This window comes from Sardina pilchardus, chromosome 6 (assembly GCF_963854185.1).
Source record: "Sardina pilchardus chromosome 6, fSarPil1.1, whole genome shotgun sequence".
Taxonomy (NCBI): Eukaryota; Metazoa; Chordata; class Actinopteri; order Clupeiformes; family Clupeidae; genus Sardina; species Sardina pilchardus.
In genome coordinates, this window is record NC_084999.1 from 16749617 (window position 1) to 16768951 (window position 19335).

At 43.9% G+C, this 19335-nt stretch overlaps 2 protein-coding genes across 2 annotated transcripts; one reads left to right on the forward strand and one right to left on the reverse strand.

Moving 5' to 3' along the window:
• Positions 1-398: 398 nt before the first annotated feature.
• LOC134082079 (protachykinin) lies at positions 399-1581 on the forward strand. The gene is made up of 5 exons (XM_062537719.1): positions 399-681; positions 786-900; positions 989-1012; positions 1237-1296; positions 1384-1581. The coding sequence occupies exons 1-5, from the start codon at positions 574-576 to the stop codon at positions 1425-1427; spliced, it is 351 nt and encodes a 116-aa protein (XP_062393703.1). The 5' UTR covers positions 399-573; the 3' UTR covers positions 1428-1581.
• A 227-nt stretch (positions 1582-1808) lies between these two features.
• On the reverse strand, positions 1809-18783 carry septin7b (septin 7b; the record flags this gene model as incomplete). Its single annotated transcript, XM_062538728.1, has 13 exons — positions 1809-3003; positions 3708-3853; positions 4523-4658; positions 5797-5817; positions 6665-6790; positions 12093-12144; positions 12990-13086; positions 13358-13450; positions 14844-14961; positions 15846-15980; positions 16354-16454; positions 17208-17314; positions 18678-18783. Coding segments are annotated over 13 exons (1278 nt in total), but the record flags the coding sequence as incomplete, so codon positions are not given.
• Between the last annotated feature and the right edge of the window lie 552 nt (positions 18784-19335).

Sequence of the window (19335 nt, forward strand, 5' to 3'; positions counted from 1 at the left end):
CGAGATAAATGGGCAAAGTTGACTAGCCAGCAGCTGCACCATTGTTGAAAACTATGAAGCTACCTTGATGATTTGGAGATTTTATATGATTTTATAGATTTCGTTTGCTTTCTTTGTAATCACAATCTAATTTTGTTATTGCTAGGGTACGCAAATGAGCGTCACAAACAATAGATAGGTTGCCCAGTGGGTGACCATACATGCCAAACTCTAATTTTCATGGTGTTAATTGGTTTTGGACCAATGGTCGCAATTTACATCATGACTGGGTTGGTAAAGTCGTCTCTGAGGAGCAAAGGCGCGAATTAACACATTATAATTAAACATGCCACTTGACAGTAGGTCTGCACTATATAAATGACGCGCGCTACCTGGGACGCACAAAAGTGCACCACAGTTCTTGCAATGCTGCACATCAAAGTCTGTGGAGAAGACATTTTCTTTACTCTCATACTTTGTTTCAATGGATAGTCAAGTATAAGAAATATTTCAATCATTGAAAACCTAGAATATCCTGGTGTTCCTTTATTCTTTAACGGCATCGCTTGTCCACTGGCACGTTCTCAGGGGAAGATGAAAACTCTGCTGTCAATTCTAGTCCTTTGCGGTTTGGCAAATATGTTTTGCCAGGAGATGTATTCCAGCGAAGACAACTTGGCAACGGAAAATTACCAACTTGAGGTTTGTAGGCCAACTCCTCTTTAATTTGACTGTTTACCATGATTCATTTGAATTGCTCCTCAGAATGCGCGTCTTTTCAATATTTTTTTTTGGTCACATTTTAGGGCTACCCCTCTCAGGTTCAATTTTCAGATCCTGAGCCTTTGCGGACATTACTGCGAATCATTAGGAAACCCGGTGCACAACAATTCTTCGGTCTAATGGGGAAAAGATCCACAGGTAACAGCTATCCAACTGTCTGATTTCAACTTCAAACAAATGCTGCAGGCTACTAATACGAACCTGTCGTTTGGATTTTGTTTTACAGCAAAAACACAGGTGACGCGCAAAAGTAAGTAAAGATATAGTTTGTATTCAAGTTCATGCATTTGCTTTAGGCTATTGTCAGAGCCTCAAACGCTTAATGTGGCCCTGCTAACTTTATTATTAATCCCTCAGATGGAGAGGTGCGCTCAAAGCTATTTTATTACATACAGTATGTTTGGTTGTTTTGTGAATCAATCCACATCAGTAAAATAATGTATACTTCAGATTAGTGTGTTTGTCTTATTTTAGGGCAGAAGTTCCAGTCTTTTGTCGGATTGATGGGCAAGCGGAATCTGGGAGAGCAAAGTGGCAAGTGCAGTTTTTACTTGATTTAAGTGTTGAGACTTTATCCAAAACCGACATCTGTCTTACGCGACATGTCCTTTTTATTTGCAGAGTATTCTCACCACCCTCCGGTACCCTGTAACCTGCCTGTTTAGTGGCATGATTACCAAGCCGTCGTCTCCTTGAGTGTTTGGAGGGTCACCAGCACCACTCACCAGCCTGGGAGATAAAACCTTCGTAGTTGTCAATATATGTCGGACCGGAGTTGTGGCTTTGACAGCGCCTTGGAAATAAAACCATTAAAAAACCTGTTTGTCTTTTTTTTGACTAATCACAGCTAACCATGAATTGTATCCAAATTGATATATAAAAATGTTATTTAAAAAGATAACAGGTTTGTGATTTAATTTCCTTTAATTTCCTAAGAAACCAATCAGACCATAAGCAGGTTCGAATTGGATGGATACCTTTATAAACGGCAACACTGCCCTCTAGAGCACGATGACATAAGTGGAAAAATGTCTTGCAAACAAAAAACCTGTATCATCACAAGTTTATTAAGTGACTGTACAATACAAATGAAAAATAAACTTAAAAATACAAGTGGAGTACATGACCAAAACAAAACAAAAAATACGCTGCAGACATGCATTTGCAGTGAGTGTAACTTGTGTAGAAGTTACAGACGAGCCTTGCAAATGCTTATGACAATGTTCATGTTTTATTCTTTAAATTGGCATAATCTGCCTTATGAATTCATTTGAACCTGTCAATCCAATTCACAAGCCTCTCCAAGAAGCCTTCCTCAACATACAAAAAAATATTACTTAAGCTGGCTCGGTATATATATTTATATAAAAATAAACTAAATGAAATATAACAATTACGTTATAAATGGTGGTCCAAGGCTAGTGGCTAGACAGAGAGAGCATTTTAAGTCTGGAAACATTTGGGAGAGTTAAAAAAAACAGAGCTGTGAGAAGAAGGCAGCTTTGTGGCTTCTCTCTTAAGATTTAAGAGTGACAGATGACAGGTTGCACTTTCTTTTGGCTATGCGTCATGGTACACCATTAGAGAACAAGGTTTAAGCAATACATACTCACAACATGAGAAAAAAAAGAGAGTTAAATGGCATTTTCCTCAAAAAATAAAAATGAAAAAAAAAAAAGACCAAAAAAACAACACCATGAAGGATAAGTTTTTGTTTTGTCCTTCTCTTTTCGTTTGATAACGGGTAAACAAATAATGGGCGAGGAATATGATTGTGCAACAGTTAGAGATGTCTCGCGTTTGAAGTGTTTGATGTTGGCTGTTAAATTGGGAAGGGGGGAGGGGGGACAAAGACAGAAAAAATAAACCTTTCTTTTCTGAGTACAGAATTCAGTATATATAATATATATATATAGGTTTGGCCTGCCTAATGAGTTGGGATTAGGTTGATACTCCCCTGGCCGGAGAGGATCCCTATTCAGCCCTCTTTAGCTCATCACACAGCACAGTCCTCACAGACCTCGCCAAGCTGAGTGTACGTGTGTGTATGTGTGTGTGTGTGTGTGTGTGTGTGTGTGTGTGTGCCTGTGTAAAGGTCTGTATGTGTGTGTGCATTTGCATTGGCCCGAGGCCAACACCTTGCCATTGGCCCAGGCTGTGGGTCGCTAGCACGTACAACTTAAGCTCCCATCTGAACGGTTCTAAAAGATCTTCCCTTTCTTCTTGTTCTTCTCCAGAGTTCTGTAAACAAACAGAAAAGACACACAGAAAGAAATGCCGTGAATGAAAAGAGAAAATATTGACAGAAGTACTAGCACCAGCATCAAAATCCAATCAATTTAGTCATCGTTTCCCAACCTTGGGGTCGGGACCCCACATGGGGTTGTACGAAATTTAAGTGGAATCTCCTGAGATAATGGGTATCTTACAATTGACCAGTACATTATCCAAGTTATGTAACTAATTGGATCCTTCATTACAATCTGGCTACTTAAAAATAAAATGAATAAACCTCTAAATTAAGTTGTTTACACACTCCTAAAACCAAATATTTAAATCTGCCAGTCTACGGCAACAGTACGTCTTTAATGTAACATCAAATGTAGAAACCGGATCTAGGTTATTCTCATCACAGTCAACATCAGGTGAGCAGCAGTTGTATCCTGATCACTTCCATAAAAACATTCACATTCCTGGACAGATGGACTGATGGCCAGACAAAACGAGACACTAGAGCAGGGGGCTTTCCACTGATCATGACCCAGGGACTACCACTCTTGACTCAGAAGCCAACCTGACCCACTGCACAAAATAATGTAGAGGTCAGGGACCACTAGTAATGGCTTCAGGGACCAGCCCATGGGTTGCAGCAGACCACTGGATGAAGACCCCTGCACTAGAGCACCGTGAGCTGCCTGGCGTCCGAGGGGGCCCGTGGCACTGACCTGGACGCGTCCAGCTTCTGCTGCTCCAGGAGGCGCTGCTGGGACTCCCAGTTGGCGCGGTCCTCCTCGAACTGGCGCCGCTTCTCCTCCAGCTCCTTGTGCTGAGCCTCCAGGTTCTTCTTCATCTGCTCGTGACGCCGCTGCAGCTGCGGGGTCAGGGAGAGAGATGAGGGGTCAGACGAAGGGGTCAGCGCACAGGCACAGTTCTCATTTCAAAACGCCACACTTCCAGACTCAGATTTCCAGGATTGTTTCCCTTCACATTGAATAGGTAGTGGCATATTAGTGTTGGCCTAAGGTTCTGCAGCAGGCCAAAGGAAAGAAGAGACGGCATGTGCTCATCTCACGCAGCTCATGATACAGATCTAGTCTAGACTGAACGCCCAGCCAAGTTTGAAATGGGATATTGAAGCCACACTATTCAGTGTTTTGTTTCCTTTAAATTAAAACAACAACTTCGACCTCATATTTCGATGATGCACTGGGAAAATGACGTCTTCACTGAGGCACTCCTGAGTCCTGAAATGCCTTGTATTGCACTATGTAAGTTTGCTGCACCATACAGGGACGTTATTTTTTTTCTTTGGTTTTCGATGCACTTACTTTGTATTTAAGTCTTTATGCTTGTTCTGGATGCCAATATCCTAGAAGGTGCTTTGAAAGCAACGTGGAATTTGGACAATGGCAATATCGTCTCACCAGACACAAGAGTTTTTCTAATGGAAAAGAGTGGATTCTAAAAAGCTTGTTGTAGTAGACGAGAGAGCCCTGGTGACCGGCGCTCAGTCCAGTAAGCTGGGAGGGTGGGGACGTACCTCTGCCTCGGAGTCCTTGAGCTTCTGCACCTTCTCCTTGACCTTCATCTCAAACACCTGCTCCATCTCCATCTCCATCTTCTTCATCTTGGCCACATGCTCCCTGCGCTCCTCCTCCATCTGGGCCAGGGGACTCCTGGGATGGGCAACACAAATGTGCACACACACACACACACACACACAGAGAGAGAGAGAGAGAGTAGACACAAAGCATACGGCGAGTCAGTCACAGAGAACAACATGGGCTCCCACAGTCTTGTCCTCATATGTTACCAGCCACTCAGCCCCTTGCTATGATTCCCACCACCTTTAAACACAGACACTCTCTTCACTGATGCCCCCCACTTCCCTGTAACATCCCCTGCCATTACCACCCCCCACACAATCTTAACACATCTCCAAGGTGGACAGACACAAGGAGTGAGAGGACACAGATGGAGCAGGGGGGAGGTAGGCACAGGGGAGACTGTGTGTGTGTGTGTCTGTGTGTCTGTGTGTCTGTGTGTCTGTGTGTCTGTGTGTCTGTGTGTCTGTGTGTCTGTGTGTCTGTGTGTCTGTGTGTCTGTGTGTCTGTGTGTCTGTGTGTGTCTTGTCATGAATATTTATGTGATAATATTCGTAATATTTCACTTTTACCTAGTGAATATTGCGTTATCTCCAGCCATTTAGAACTAACGACTGGCCTTTGGCCATAGCAACCATCCATTTTAGAACTAGTAACGGCAGTTTTGTCCTGCAAGTAGAAAGTTGATATGTGGCGGAAAGTAGTCCCACAGTCAAGACAGTTTTAGCGATGTTAACGGACGAAACGGTGGAATAAAACTATGTTCTAAATATACAGGTTATGTATACAAACGGGAGATAAGCGGGATAACGGCCTTCGAGGTCGACCGGTTCGATGGAAATAATGGCACGGCGGAGGTAACTCCGTCTCCGTGCTTCGCACGTCGCCGGAGTTCTAGACCTCCACCTAGCCATTATTTCCATCGAACCGGTCACCTCGTCGGCCGTTATCCCTTACGTATAATTAAAGTCAACTTCTTTTTTAATGTACTAAATGGAAGTCAGCTTTGGTATACTATGTTGCTTCCCTTTTATAATAGGGTAAAAGTCAGGGGAATTAAGGGCTGTAGGACAAAGGCAACACCATCCACTTTTTGGGGAAAGGAAAAGCCCGGAAGTGGGGAGAACCAGAAGAGACTGGGGGAGAGAGAGAGAGAGAGCTTCTGCCTTACACAACATGAGAGTTTGGAGGAACTTAAATGACCACTTACATGCCTTCAACTGTGTCAAGTCTAAAAAACAGAAACACACATACTTAACATGCTGAAATCAAAACCATGCGCTGAAGAAGCAGAGTGAATGAGCATGACCAGGTATTGCAAAGAGAGCGGAGAGGTTACAAATTAACGTCTCCGTTTTCAGACAAACATGTCTGTGGAACAGGAAGTTTCCAAGCTTACTTGAGCATTGGCCAATTTAAAGGAAAACTGGTGATTTTTCACAAAGATCTCTTGTTTCTCAAGGTCACCGAGTACTGTTGGTACGGAAAAAAACTGTGACCCCAAAATGTAGCGTTGTAGCATCCTGGCTAGCAGTTGGCTGCAGAAACTCAAGCTAGTTAGCACCAATATTTTTTTTTTTTGCACCGACAGTACTTGGAGACCTTGAGAAACAGACATCTGGGAGTTCTTCTTTAAGGACTATGCTAAATAGTCCCCCTCTTTGCAAACCCACAACATAACATCATGAATGCATAAACATAAAATAATCATTGAGAGTTAAGAAAATAAACAGCAGTGATGATCAAAGCTTGATGTTTTGGCAGGTGGGTGCTGAGCAACACAGCAGCGTGTGTGTCTATTCAATCATCCTAAATCTGAGTGCATCTGCGTGTGCATCACTTGTGAAGCAGATGTGTGAAATTGTGCATATGATTTGAAGCGAGTGGAATAAATGGGACATTCGACTTAAACAAACGGTGATAAGTGAGTTTACGTGAGGCTGGTGAAGTTAAAACACAAGCGCTGAAAATAACTAATGACACAGCAGTGAAGGAACACCATAGGCCCTGACTTACTTGACACAGACAAAACAAACAAACAATTCAATAAATAAATACACAAAACAAAACACACTCACTTGGTGAGCTGGCCTTTGCTCTTGTTGTTCTCTACACCGTTGTAAGTGACCGCTGCCAGCTTCCTGCTTCTGTAGTTCTCATAGTGAACGTTGTTTGTGACGTCCTTCAGATCCTGCATATGGGTTCTGTAGAGTGGAAACGGACAGACAGACAGAATTCACCATGCAGTAGTGACTCAGTGCTAAGTGAGGCAGTGCTCGATGGTAACACGCACAACACGCACACGCACACACGCAACACCTAGGGCATTCTGGACAGTAATGTAGTGTTGTGATATCCTCTTGCCCAATCAACCCTGCATATTCTTTTGTCCATTACAGATGGTACGGGTTGAGAATGCTCCTTTCTTTCCCGCACATCGGGACTCCCGAAGCATCGGGACTTTAATTAAAAGTGCAACCGCAAGGGGGCAACATAAGACCGCCCTAATAAAATGAAGGTTCGGCTCATACCGGAAAACACGGAAAAACCCGAAGACACCGCGCTGGTGACAAGCAGAGAAAAGAGACATCACGCTCGGCATGTCAGATTGCAGTTTCAGAGTTTTCGAATGTTTTACAGCGTACCTCACAGCTGGCTCTCTCACTCGACGTAGCCTATAACTCAGTCAGTCCAGCAGAGATGCCAGAGCAACGTTTTGGTCAATGGAGAGGGAGAGAAATGCTCCGCATATCCGTCTCATTTAATCCGTCTCATTTAATCATTAAAATGAAGGTGATGACTGGCGAAATTATAATCAAACGACGTTTCAATAAACCATTGTTGAAATTAATGAAAATGGTTTTAGAAGCCTTCAATTCAACCTGAAAGACTCGATAGGCAACCTTAGATTAATTCATTAATTCATTACGGTTACAAGACCGCATTTCCGTGAATAGGCTATTATTGTCAAGGCGAAGACGAAAGAGATGGACAAGATGGACATTTAGGCTACATTTATGCTAGGAATACTTAGAAATGTGTAGGCCTATAGGCTATTTTAAAACGGAGGCATGTTCATTTTAACCGGCGACGCTGGGTAGCTTACCCAGCACTTTATCACAGATTTTGTCCCCACCACTTTTGACAACTGAAAATAAAATGTATTTAACAGAAATATCTTTAATAGGCCTACATGCCTATCATGTCACTTTACTTATAACCATAGGCTACATGCATGGAGAAGATCGCGCATTTTGTAACATTGTAACAATGAATGGTCAGATATGCGATAGGGCAGTGAGGGTGATTCATTGTAACCATCGACTAGTAGGCCTAGCTCCGCAAAAGAAGTTTCTAGCAACTTAGAATATATGGATCTCGTTATGCATGTTCATGTTGATTCAGAGATAGACATAGACTACCGTGGGCTACTGTGCGTCAATATAACAGCATTTTATCATGTGGTGAATTAATGACTAACGTCAGTTTAACATGTCAGAACTTTTGATCGGCGTTTCAAGTGCATGCCGCGAATAAATGAACTCGACTGACTGAATTTCTCTTGGCTAAGTGCGAAGAGATTGACACTCGAACTGTGGCGTAAATGGTTGAGGCATCTTAATCATACGTCAGCGATCGGGGTTCAAAACTTACTCTACGAACCTCCGGAACCCATTAAGACAAGAGGCATTATTTTATTAAAAAGCGCAACACACACACACACACATTTTTTACATTTACATAATAGGGCTCGGGCACACGCCTTGCATTCTAGGAATATCGCCGCCATTGGTATAGCACTGAACGTAATATCCATTCATTCAGATGCACAAGACAAGAAGCAGAAATATAGTAGCGATTTATTCTTTTCCTCTTGCGATCGTGGGTTGCACTGTTACACCCCACTACACAGCAACATACTACCAAGAAGGCAAAAACTAAGTAACAGGAACACACTAAAAGGCGGGAGTAAATCCATAGTAATCCATAGTAAACTAAGGAGTGAAGCTGCCAATGTGGCTGTGCCCGCGAAGTTTTGATGTCTTGATCCCGAGCCCTAGTGTCAGGAAGTGTCTGTCGAGAGAGAGGGGGAAGGGAGGCAATCGTCCTCAATGCCTCATATAGGTAGGCTATAATGTCTAGTGAACTGGTTAGACAAGTGTGGGGGAGGGGGAATGATCGCACAAGACAATTGCTCTTCATGAAATGGGTAGTCTCACAGACGTTTGTCGATGTTTAAACGTAGCCTACTACATCACTTGCGAAATCGTGAAAAGACGTGGCGCATAGAATTATTAGGCTACTGGATTTAATATAGCAAGTCCATAGACTTTGTTCATCCTATATTAGCCTATATTAAAATGTAATGTGCTGCGGGGAAGCATTGGGGAAGTCAGTTTAAGTTGTCCTGTAACAATTTGCCTCTTATTATAATCAAGAGTATGCAGCCACTACGCACATAATAGTCTAGGTTACGGGCGGATGCGAGCAACCCCATGCAAAAGAAGGCCTTAAGTTAACGGACTGAAGGCCTGTTTACATGTCAAACATGCATTAAATCTAAGAAACGAAAAACACAAATATCATGTATTGTGTCGTAAACAGTTAATGACTTCGTGGCTGGCCACTATGCGCAACTGCATCGCGCAGTGAGCTGAAGGATAGGAGGACCGACACTTATTAACACAAAGCTTTGTAAAGCACTAACAACCACCCCTCAAAGTTCATTGTCCATAAGTCCAACCTATAAGTATAAAAATCCGACAATCCAAAACGATAACGAGATCTCCCAGAAACGAAAAACAAGTTTGTTGAGTAGCCTAGTCCTTCCAACAATCTCAGCTTTTGCGTTTGTTAGATAAAAGGCATTCTGTCCTGCTGTATTCCAATGAGAAAAAATCATCCACAAGGTAGGCTAAGGGTCACGGTAATGCAGCATGCAGGAATCTATATACGCACAAAACGAATGAATGGGTTATATCGGCCAAAACGAATGAATGGGTTGGGAGAGTCGTCTGGCTGTGTCAGCAGACTGCAGTCGGTCTCGAGGGGTTAAATAGCGCACGTACTTGAATTTTAATCTGAAGAAGACCACACGGTCGAAACGTCATTCCTTTGTGATAAAGAAAATAAAATCAAATCAAAAAAGAAGGATTTCAAGTGTGCGAACCTTTTTCCATTTTTTATGATTTAGCCTACTCTTGTTCTGCACCTTGACCGGGGATGTGCACAAACTTTTTTACTACACTTGAATTTTAAACCAACTCTTCTCTAGCCTATATCATATAGCCATACTTTAATAATCAGATGTTATGCTCATTTTTGTAGGCTACACCTCACCGGCAAGCACGCACGCAAATGCTGCTTTTGCACATCTACAATATTGGCCAGGCTATATAGAATAGGCTTTTAGGACTGTATTTTGCCTTCGTGCAACTTTAGTTGTGCTCAATCTAAATTGTCCAATCCAAATATTGTCAGTAAGGATAGGTCATATTACCAAATGGCGAACCTCGAAAATTATTTAGGATATAGAGCCGTGTCCATTACGCATGCAGTTATTTGTTAGGCTATTGTTTTATTTGAGTGTTTTTGTCTACCATGGCAAACATAGTTGAAACGTTCGCTCTAAACTTATGTATTTCCAATCGGCTTTCACAATCAGCTACAGCTGCGCGGCGCGGCGCAGATGATCGCCATGAAAACTTGCAATGTCTTTACAGAACTGCTTTCACTTCCCCGAGTCGCGAACGCAACATGCACAACAACCGATATTTAGCAAACACATGTATTTCCAGCTCTCAAAACCGACGAGGTCTAATGATAGCCTAATAGTTATGACATTAATAGCCTATTAATGACCTCATGTCGGAATGGCACGTTGTTTGAAATAAAAGTTAAATAGGCCTAGGCCTAGGCCTACCGCCGAGTGGGGATATGTCGGAATGAACAGCGGATACCAGCTGGGTTGTAAAACATTACTGTAGGCTATTCGTTGATCTTATCGATGCAGTCCTTGCGGCCACTTCTCCCCATCGTAGGAAACGTTCTGCTTAGTGTTGAAAACACAAAGGCCTTCACGTTGTGTGGCAGTGCTTGCTTGCCCTTCGATCCATCCCAGTTGGTGCTTTTGCACCTGTCCCTGAGTTATAGTCTATATGAGTAAGCGCTTATGCTCTAACCGCATAATAAAAGAAGCACCTGCAGCAGTGCTTATGGCAAGGCTATTAACACCTGTCACTGAGCTATGGACAACCAGTTATGCTCGAAAATTATCATAATAACAGACACACCTAATTGTATGGCTCTACGTTTAAACACATCAAATAAGCAAGCATTTCCGCAGCAACGTTTGCTTTCTTTTTCTGTCGGTCCGCGGTTGCTTGGTCAATTGCGCAGCAAATTGACCATTACATTACTTATATAGCCTATTTCTTATAACGAAACGCGAAGAAAAAATACGAGGACTGACCATCTCGTTTCTCCGCGTTTCCCCCAATACCATGGCGACAAAGAGAAATAAATATGATTTGACATTTAAGCTGATTGCTGACAAATTTGCCACACAATTCGGGAGAAGCAGCGGACAGGAGCGCCACCACAAGCAAGCACTTCTAGCCCAAATTAACATGGCAACGTTGCCTATGACTAAAGTGTCTAAGTAGGCTAGTCCTACTAATATTACATTTGATTGGTAGCATGTTTGTAGCGCGCCAGTTTACCCATCCCCTACATCAAAACAGCTTAGAATCAATCAAAGAATCAGCTGTGTCGGCGTTAGGCTGTAGGCGATTTTCTATAACCATTTTCATTCATTTCAACAATGGTTCATTGAAACGTCGTTTGAATAATTTCGCCAGTCATCACCTTCATTGTTATGATTAAATGAGATTAAGGAGTCGACTATTGACGGATATGCGGTCTTCATCATTTTGAAATGCGGGATGAAACTTTCTGCCACCTGGTGGTTGTTTGGGTACATTGCCTTAGCCTCGAAAAAAATCGGCTTGACGGCCTGCGGGATCTCTTCGGGAGTCCCGCGGGAGAAGGTGCATTCTCAACCCGTACCCACTGTACATACTCATCTGACTCTTTTTGGGGTGAATGGGGGACACAGGAGTGTGAGGTCAGAGGGTCTCCCCTTTGTATGCCAGTGGTTTGGTCGGTCCACAAGGCCCAGCAAAGGGATCATGTAAATCCAGTGCTTTATATTGATCATTTCTGTGGGCACCTTTTTGACCGAGGTTTTACATGGTCAATCTGTTCTAAGAACAGACTAAGAACAAACTAATCAGTTAGCTGTGTGTAGAGCCACCACAATATGCCAAAACGTGATGCATAACGACATTCATATTCAGACACAAAAAGTTAAGGACATGTAAGCAGCTTAGTTTGGCTGCCCGTATTAATGACTTGCCCACCCTTACACACACACACACACACACACACACACACACTCACACACACACTCACACACATTGTGAACCTCTTAACTCAAGCCCTTACCTGATCAGCATGTTCCTGAGGATTGTGAAATCACAGTGCTCCCCATTTTCAACTGTAGGACAGGAAAAAAAAAATACAGTACATGACACAAGCGTGTACGGACACCCAGCATAGGCGCACATGACGACACAAAAGATTATGTGACAGCACAAAAGGAAAAGTAAAACAGAAAGATTCACTTGGCAGTGGAGCTATTGCTCTAGCTTTATTCGTTGCTAAGGTATTCAGCAGATACTTTTGTCCACAAGAGCATCTGACTCAAATTCAATCATTATCATACAACAACTGCATTCCTGTTCAAGGGGCCGCGCTGCACCTTGTAATGGGAATTAAAGGCCAATGAGACACACTGCAACTACTTGAAACCTGTATCTTGTTATCTTGTAGCATAGCACTCCGATATCAGCAATCTTCTTGCAACAGCACCATCGTTTCCATAATGGCATATTTGTCAAACCAGTCACTGTAGCAAGTCAACAGCTCATCAACTCTTTAGGTAAAGTTAACCAACTGGCTGACTAGCATTACATCTGTTTCTGTGGCCAGTTCGTTTGTACCCGTCTGGCTGATGTTGTACACACACAGGTGTTCTTCAGAGGTTCTAAGTAGCCCACTGTACTCCTCTGACCAAAACCCTTCCTTAGTTGAGTGACGTCACAAGTGGGGTGTGAAGTATAAACATTCTAAAACCGTGAAATGCCAATTTGACACCTGTTATCTCTTACAACTGCATGACACCTCTTTCAACATCTTGGAATGACTCATGCATTGCATTCATCACCAAAGTTTCACAATTGCGCCTTGGCTCTTTGGTGTAAGGACGGAGGTGAACTGATGTCATAGAAGAAGGAACTGAGTGATGAAATATGGCGTGTCAGACGTGCGCCAGCGTCTTACCCTCTGCCACGCCCCACGGGTACTGCCTCCCCCGGATCCTCTTGCTATTCACCTCAATGATGGTGTTGCTTCCCACGACAGCCAGGGGCAGACGGTCCTGTAAGAAGGGTGAAAGGTCAAGGTCAATAAAACTTTTCCTGATCATCGAGTCTGTGTGCCTCTGAAAGTAATAGGACTACATTTGCAAAACTCAACAGTGCACACACACTACTTGTGTCTTTTGGCTAAAAAGCACAACCCCCTCGAACAGCCAGGTCCACCATAGCCCCACCACCACCTCCCCTCCGGTGGCACAAAGGAGTGGGGTCAGATGGAGTTGAGTCTGTAATACGTGACGAGTCTCCATGTAGTGGCATATGGATACTTACTTTGATCTTCCTCACCAGCTTCATCTCCTCCTCATCATCCGTCTCTGGGAACTCGTAGATCTTGATTTTGTGCTCCTGGATTTCTCGCATGATCTGTTGGGAAGGGGACGGTGAGCTTGGCAACGTGTCTACCAACACCCGTTAGCTTGGAACAGGATTATCCATAATACAACAGAGAAATCAAATTGTTTAAAAAGAGTGAATAATCGAGTCATCTGAGAGAATGGCAAAAAGTGTGAGGTCACTACATTCCTATCCACAGTTGTGTACACTGTAGGGAAAATAGGCTCCTATGGCATCAGCATAATCCGTGTCAAATCTGCTATTCCATTTATCAGAGGTCATCTTACTTTGAAAATAATCTGCGGCTCAAGCATATTACTAGACCTTCTGTGAAGTACTAATTTGATTATAACCATTTGTGGTGTACATAGTGAAAATTATGTTATGCTCATTTAATTTCATTCTGGCTCTGGCAGCTTCAGTGCTTTGGATCAGCTGAAGAAGGGGAAAACAGGGGCACCTACATCACGTCATTTTTGTTTCCGCTCACAAGTATTATCAGTTTTTTTATTTTGCTTGAAATCATTCTCCACCAGGCTCCAGAAAGGCCTTTGCATTCTTGGACAGAGAGTGTTGGCCTCTAGAGTCAAAACACTGGCTTCCGTGTGAATTCCTTTAAACTGTTGCATGCAAGGACCTGCGAGCCAAACCTGCAGAAGCCAAATGTTCTAGAAATCCCATCAGCAGCAGTTCTTGATTTGACGATAACCCCTGGAGGGCCAATACCTAAATAGTAGCAGCTCTGTGCTTTGACGGGACCTGTCAGGGTCAGGCTGCTAGCTTAGATACTTTTAGGACAAACAGGTTTCTAAAGCATCGCTTGGGTTAATTTACCACTTTAAGCAACCATCTTCATGTTAAAAAAAAAAACGCCTACTGTGACAATAAAGTACCTCTGCCTCCTACTGCCAAATATCAGTAGTCTCATCTTGAACTTGTACTTTCAGCAGCGATTCAATAAAGCACAGTCTGCGCTCTTTAGACAGCCTGGAAGTGTTCCTTTCGGAGTTGAGCTTGCTATACAGTACGCGCTGTATGTATGACCTCAGCTTGTTAGAGCTTTTAAGCTCATCTTTGGTATCAGTGAGGAGGAAAAAGAGATTTGGCTTTCCTTCTCCTTCACTCTTTCCCCCGCTCCCCTCCTATGGCGCTAAGTCCTCCGCACCAGATGGCCGAACCCTGTGAGTCCGCTCGAATCACAAGGGCCTCACGCGTTTCAATTTGGTCAGTGAGCAGCACGGAGACCGAAATAAACTGAAGAGAAAATGTTCAAATGGAACTTGCCACCAAAAAAAAAAAGCAGAACAACATGGTGAGTCTGTGTGTGTGTGTGTTTGCAACATGGCAAGACAAGACACAGATGGGCTTCTGTCTAAACAAACAAAAACTAGGACAAACACAAAACAAAACAAAAAAAGCCCACCTGCTTCTTGAACTGTTGGCACTCCTCGGGGGTGAGTGTATCTGCTTTGGCAATCAGCGGGATGATGTTCACCTTCTCGTGCAACCGTTTCATGAACTCGATGTCCAGTGGCTTCAGCCTAGGAGAGAACAGTCATGGCGTTCAGCTTTCATCACCTCTTAACCACCACCACGGTTGCTCATCACACTCAAACAGCCTTCAACTGAAAACCATCACACACACACACACACACACACAAAAGGGGAAACCAGCTTATCTCGTGCATTGTGTGTGATCAAGTGTTTACTAACGGAACAGCAAACAGCATATGCTGTTGATCTGTCAAGTGGACAGCTCACAGATGGGAGTGCTGAGAGAAGGCCTATGAGGGCCGGGCGTCCCATAGAGTCGTCCAGAGGGATTCGGCCTTTTAGTCCGTGCCCCGTGACCGGCCGCACAGTGCTCCTCACCAACACAAACACAAAATGCTTGTCCATCACAGCAAGCCACTCAGTGGGAACGGGAGGATAGACGTAATAAGACACGCAAGACACTCACCCCAAGTTCAGCATGAATCCGGAGGAATTTGTACCGCAGGATGTACACACACAATGTATATATTTAGATCACACTGCACTAATAAAGTGCATAGCTTCAAATGGATCTGACTGCAAAACCTTGGAACAAACCTCAACGTATTTTACGATTCAGACAAACTCTAGGTCTCTTAAAACATCCATTTTCCATGGATTACACACATACACTATCTAGTCGCGCAAACATAAACCTCTCAAATAGTCATATAAAAATGTCTTGATTGTGATCCGTCACAACATCTCACTGGATTGACCCGTCAAGCTCTTAAGCCTGCGAGGGCACTAAATCAGTAGTGTGTCTCTCTCTCTCTCTGTGTGTGTGTGTGTGTGTGTGTGTGTGTGTGTGTGTGTGTGGCTGGTGATGTGTCTAGCCTCTTTATGAGGTTAATCCAGCGCCGGGGCTCAGTGCGGCCGTCACGTCACTCACCCGTGGCCCGAGGGAGCGATGAAGTAGAGGCAGCAGTGCACCCTGCTGTCGGGCATCTGCCGCCTGTTGACGCGCGACTCGGCGTTCAGGTAATCCTCGAACTTGCTGTCGATGTGATCGATCACCGGCTGCCAGCTGAGACAACAAGCGCAAATGCGCAGGGGTGTTTTGGTCAGTGGATGAACAGGTCAAACAGATCAATGTGTGTGCCTGCATATGCTTTAAGTGCACTCACACGCTCGCATGTGCGCACTAACACACCACACACACACACCCACCCACCCACCAACCCACACATATACATGTCTTCCATATCTGATATCAGGGCTCAACATTAAGGGCAACCTCCCCATTACCCCTGGTTGCTCCATAGCAACCACATAGCCCAATTGTAGCCCACTTCTTTCTTGCACTTTTTAATATGATTTTCATTACACTGGCGAACAAAACAGCATGAAAGAGCTACAAAAAGATTCCCTACAGGACATCTAAATCCAAGCCTCCTTACCAATTGCTGTTGTCCACTGCATCGCCGAAGCCCGGGGTGTCCACTATCGTGAGGAGAAGCTGGACTCCACCCTCTTTGAGTAACACTTTAGACTGCTCTACCTGCAAAAGCGATAGAGGAAGGAGATTTTTGAGGCTGTTCTGCAAGCACAGTTGTCACTGGTGGTTTCTCTGTCTACATCCATACAAAGCAAAACACTCATGTGAAGGTTCAAAAACATTAATCCCCTGTAGGGAACGTAATTCTGGGGATTTGCAACATTTATCACTGTTAATTAATAACATCTCTTGGCCATTCCACCAGCGTAACACCATCAACAAATTAAAATCATGCAGAAATCCGTTGTGAAATCCACCCGGCAACAAAACGAACAGCTCAGGCCCAGCCAACAGCTGCATGTAGTGACACGCAGAAGACAGCACTGTACTATTAACCAACTATGCTGGGAAGGCAGACGCGTGGTGGGGCAACAATTCGGTGGTGGCGGTGGCGGTGCTACTGCTGCTACTACTGGTTGTATCTGTCTGGCTCTTAACGCAGCTAAAACTCGAGGCCATGTGAAGTCAATGATGTCTGAAAGCTTTTTTTCGTCCGAACTGATGACAGAACAAGGGGATGTGGGCCAATCAACTATTCCTGAAATGTGGACATCAACCCAAATGGATTCTAAGTGGAAGTGACATTGATTAAATCACCAAATGGGTGTCCAAATGCAGCAGGGGTCGATGGGTAAGCTAAGCAAAAGTAGGAATGCTTTCTACAGCAACGCTGGGCCCTGGCAGGAACCCGCAAGGGAATTGGTAAATCTATTAAGGCACTGATGTGGCTATTTTGAACACACGGGCAACGCTGACCTGCACGGTCTTCTTGACTCGGTTTGAAGGACCAGGGTACTCTGCGGAGTAGAGGTCTGTGAGGAACAGCGAGTTGATCAATGTTGACTTGCCCAAACCAGATTCACCTGTGAAACGCAAACAAACATGTGTTAATACAAAGCCTCTGCATTGACACGAAATAGAACAAAGCTCCGAAATGGAAACAAACATAACATAACATTTGGATAACTTTTGTTCTGATCCAACTAATAATGACATTGCAGAGCACTTTGGCCGGCGCAGTGGGTCTTTTTCTGCTTGAACTAATAACATTCAGCGCAAACAGAGGAGCGTGTCTGGCATTCATGAAGGGAACAAAAAAACACGCTGAGGGAGAACTGGTGGAAGAATGCGCCACGTCCGACGGGAGGGAGCAGAGGATAAGAAAACAGGCCTTTATGGGAGGCCGACGCGCGGAGAATGGTGCCATTATGAGGCCTGTCCGGGCCGTCCTATTCAGAGCCTTTGTGCGGACGGCAGCTCGGCCTCATTAGAGTGGCGAAGGGGTGTCCAGGAGCACTGAGATCACTCGGATTCTGGCTGAAGCCTGGGGGTTCGGACAGACTTGTGTGCAGCGACTGGGAAATCAGTGGAGCTCGAGCTTGCTTGATTATGTATGAGCGTACAAATCTGTGCGTGCCAAGTAGAGGGGACACGATAAAGCCGCAAAAAAACCCTCCAAGTAGACGGCCTATACTCTCCTCAGGAATGCCACTTCCTGAGAGCATCAGACAGGAAGTCTACACACATCCACAGTGCTAGCTCAGATTCACAAATCGAAGACCACAAAGTGAGTGTTGTATAGAGATAGTCCCAACAGATGGGCTCCATAGCGAAGCAAAGCCCAATGGGTCATCTGGTTCACCGCTAAACAATTTGCCTTTAAAGGACATTGTTTAACCGTTACTGTAAATCATGCCCGTTTTTTTCAGTACCTCTAGTAACACCAATGGGTTGAGCCATGCTGATAAAGCTGTGCTTATTCGGGTGACTCGGAGGGAAACTGCTTTAAGTATGCAAAGCTTACTGCCCTGCATCACCACTAAAGAATCTAGAACTTAAAAAAAGACTATTTCAAACAGAATCAGAGTCTGACTGCTGCGTAACTGTCATCACCCCCACCCTAGTCTGGGAGCTGATTTCACAGATATGACTGCCATTTCCTGTGTGGTTATCATGTGACCCAAAATGTCCAGAACGTGTGTGTGATTTGGTGAGAGTTCAACAGGATATTTCCCACACAGGAGGACCCAGAGAGGCGCACACACACTCTCCTCTGCATTCCCAGCACACTCTCTCTTTCTCTCAATCCCTTCCTTGCACACCATCACACAGAATAAATGAAAACAAACAACAGTCTGTAATTGTAAAACGCAGCAGAAAATTTCATATTGAACGGAGATTGCAGGCTCCTGTTTCTCAGAGCCCTTAATTAAGAGGTGTCCTTACCCACAACCATGAGAGTGAACTCGAAGCCTCGCTTGACAGACTTCCTGTACACTTGGTTTGGCAGGCTAGCAAAGCCTACATATCCCTCCAGATTCTTCTGTTGCTGTCATACACACACACACACACACAAAGAAAATAAACAACATGAGCAAGACAGCATTTCCCATAATTTTCACAATGGCACTGTAATGGAGATCCAAAGAAAACACATTAAAAGACAATAGAAAATCATTCATACTTACTGCTGTGTTAAGGAGTGCGGCAGACAAATCACAAAGCGAGGGGAATGTTGGAGGCATCAAGGGTGCATGTGGCAATGGCGATGTTCCAGAACAGAAGAAGTGGAGAAGAGAGAGAGAAAATGAGTGCCTAAAATACCCCGGGTTGTGTGTGAACAACTACCTTGTGATGTGAGCCACAGAAAAAAAAAAAAAAACCCAGCAACCAACAAACGCTTCTTATTTTAGTATGCAATAAAAATACTTCCTGTTTTTTGCTAAATAACCACAAATATGAGTACTCGTCTTCACCTACCAAACTTGAGATTTATTTTTAATGAGACATTAACAGTAATCTGAGGAATAATACAGCAGTAGGCAAACCAGCAAGAAGTCGCTTATAATTCAAGGCGTTAACTTGGCTACACCAATGAATAGCA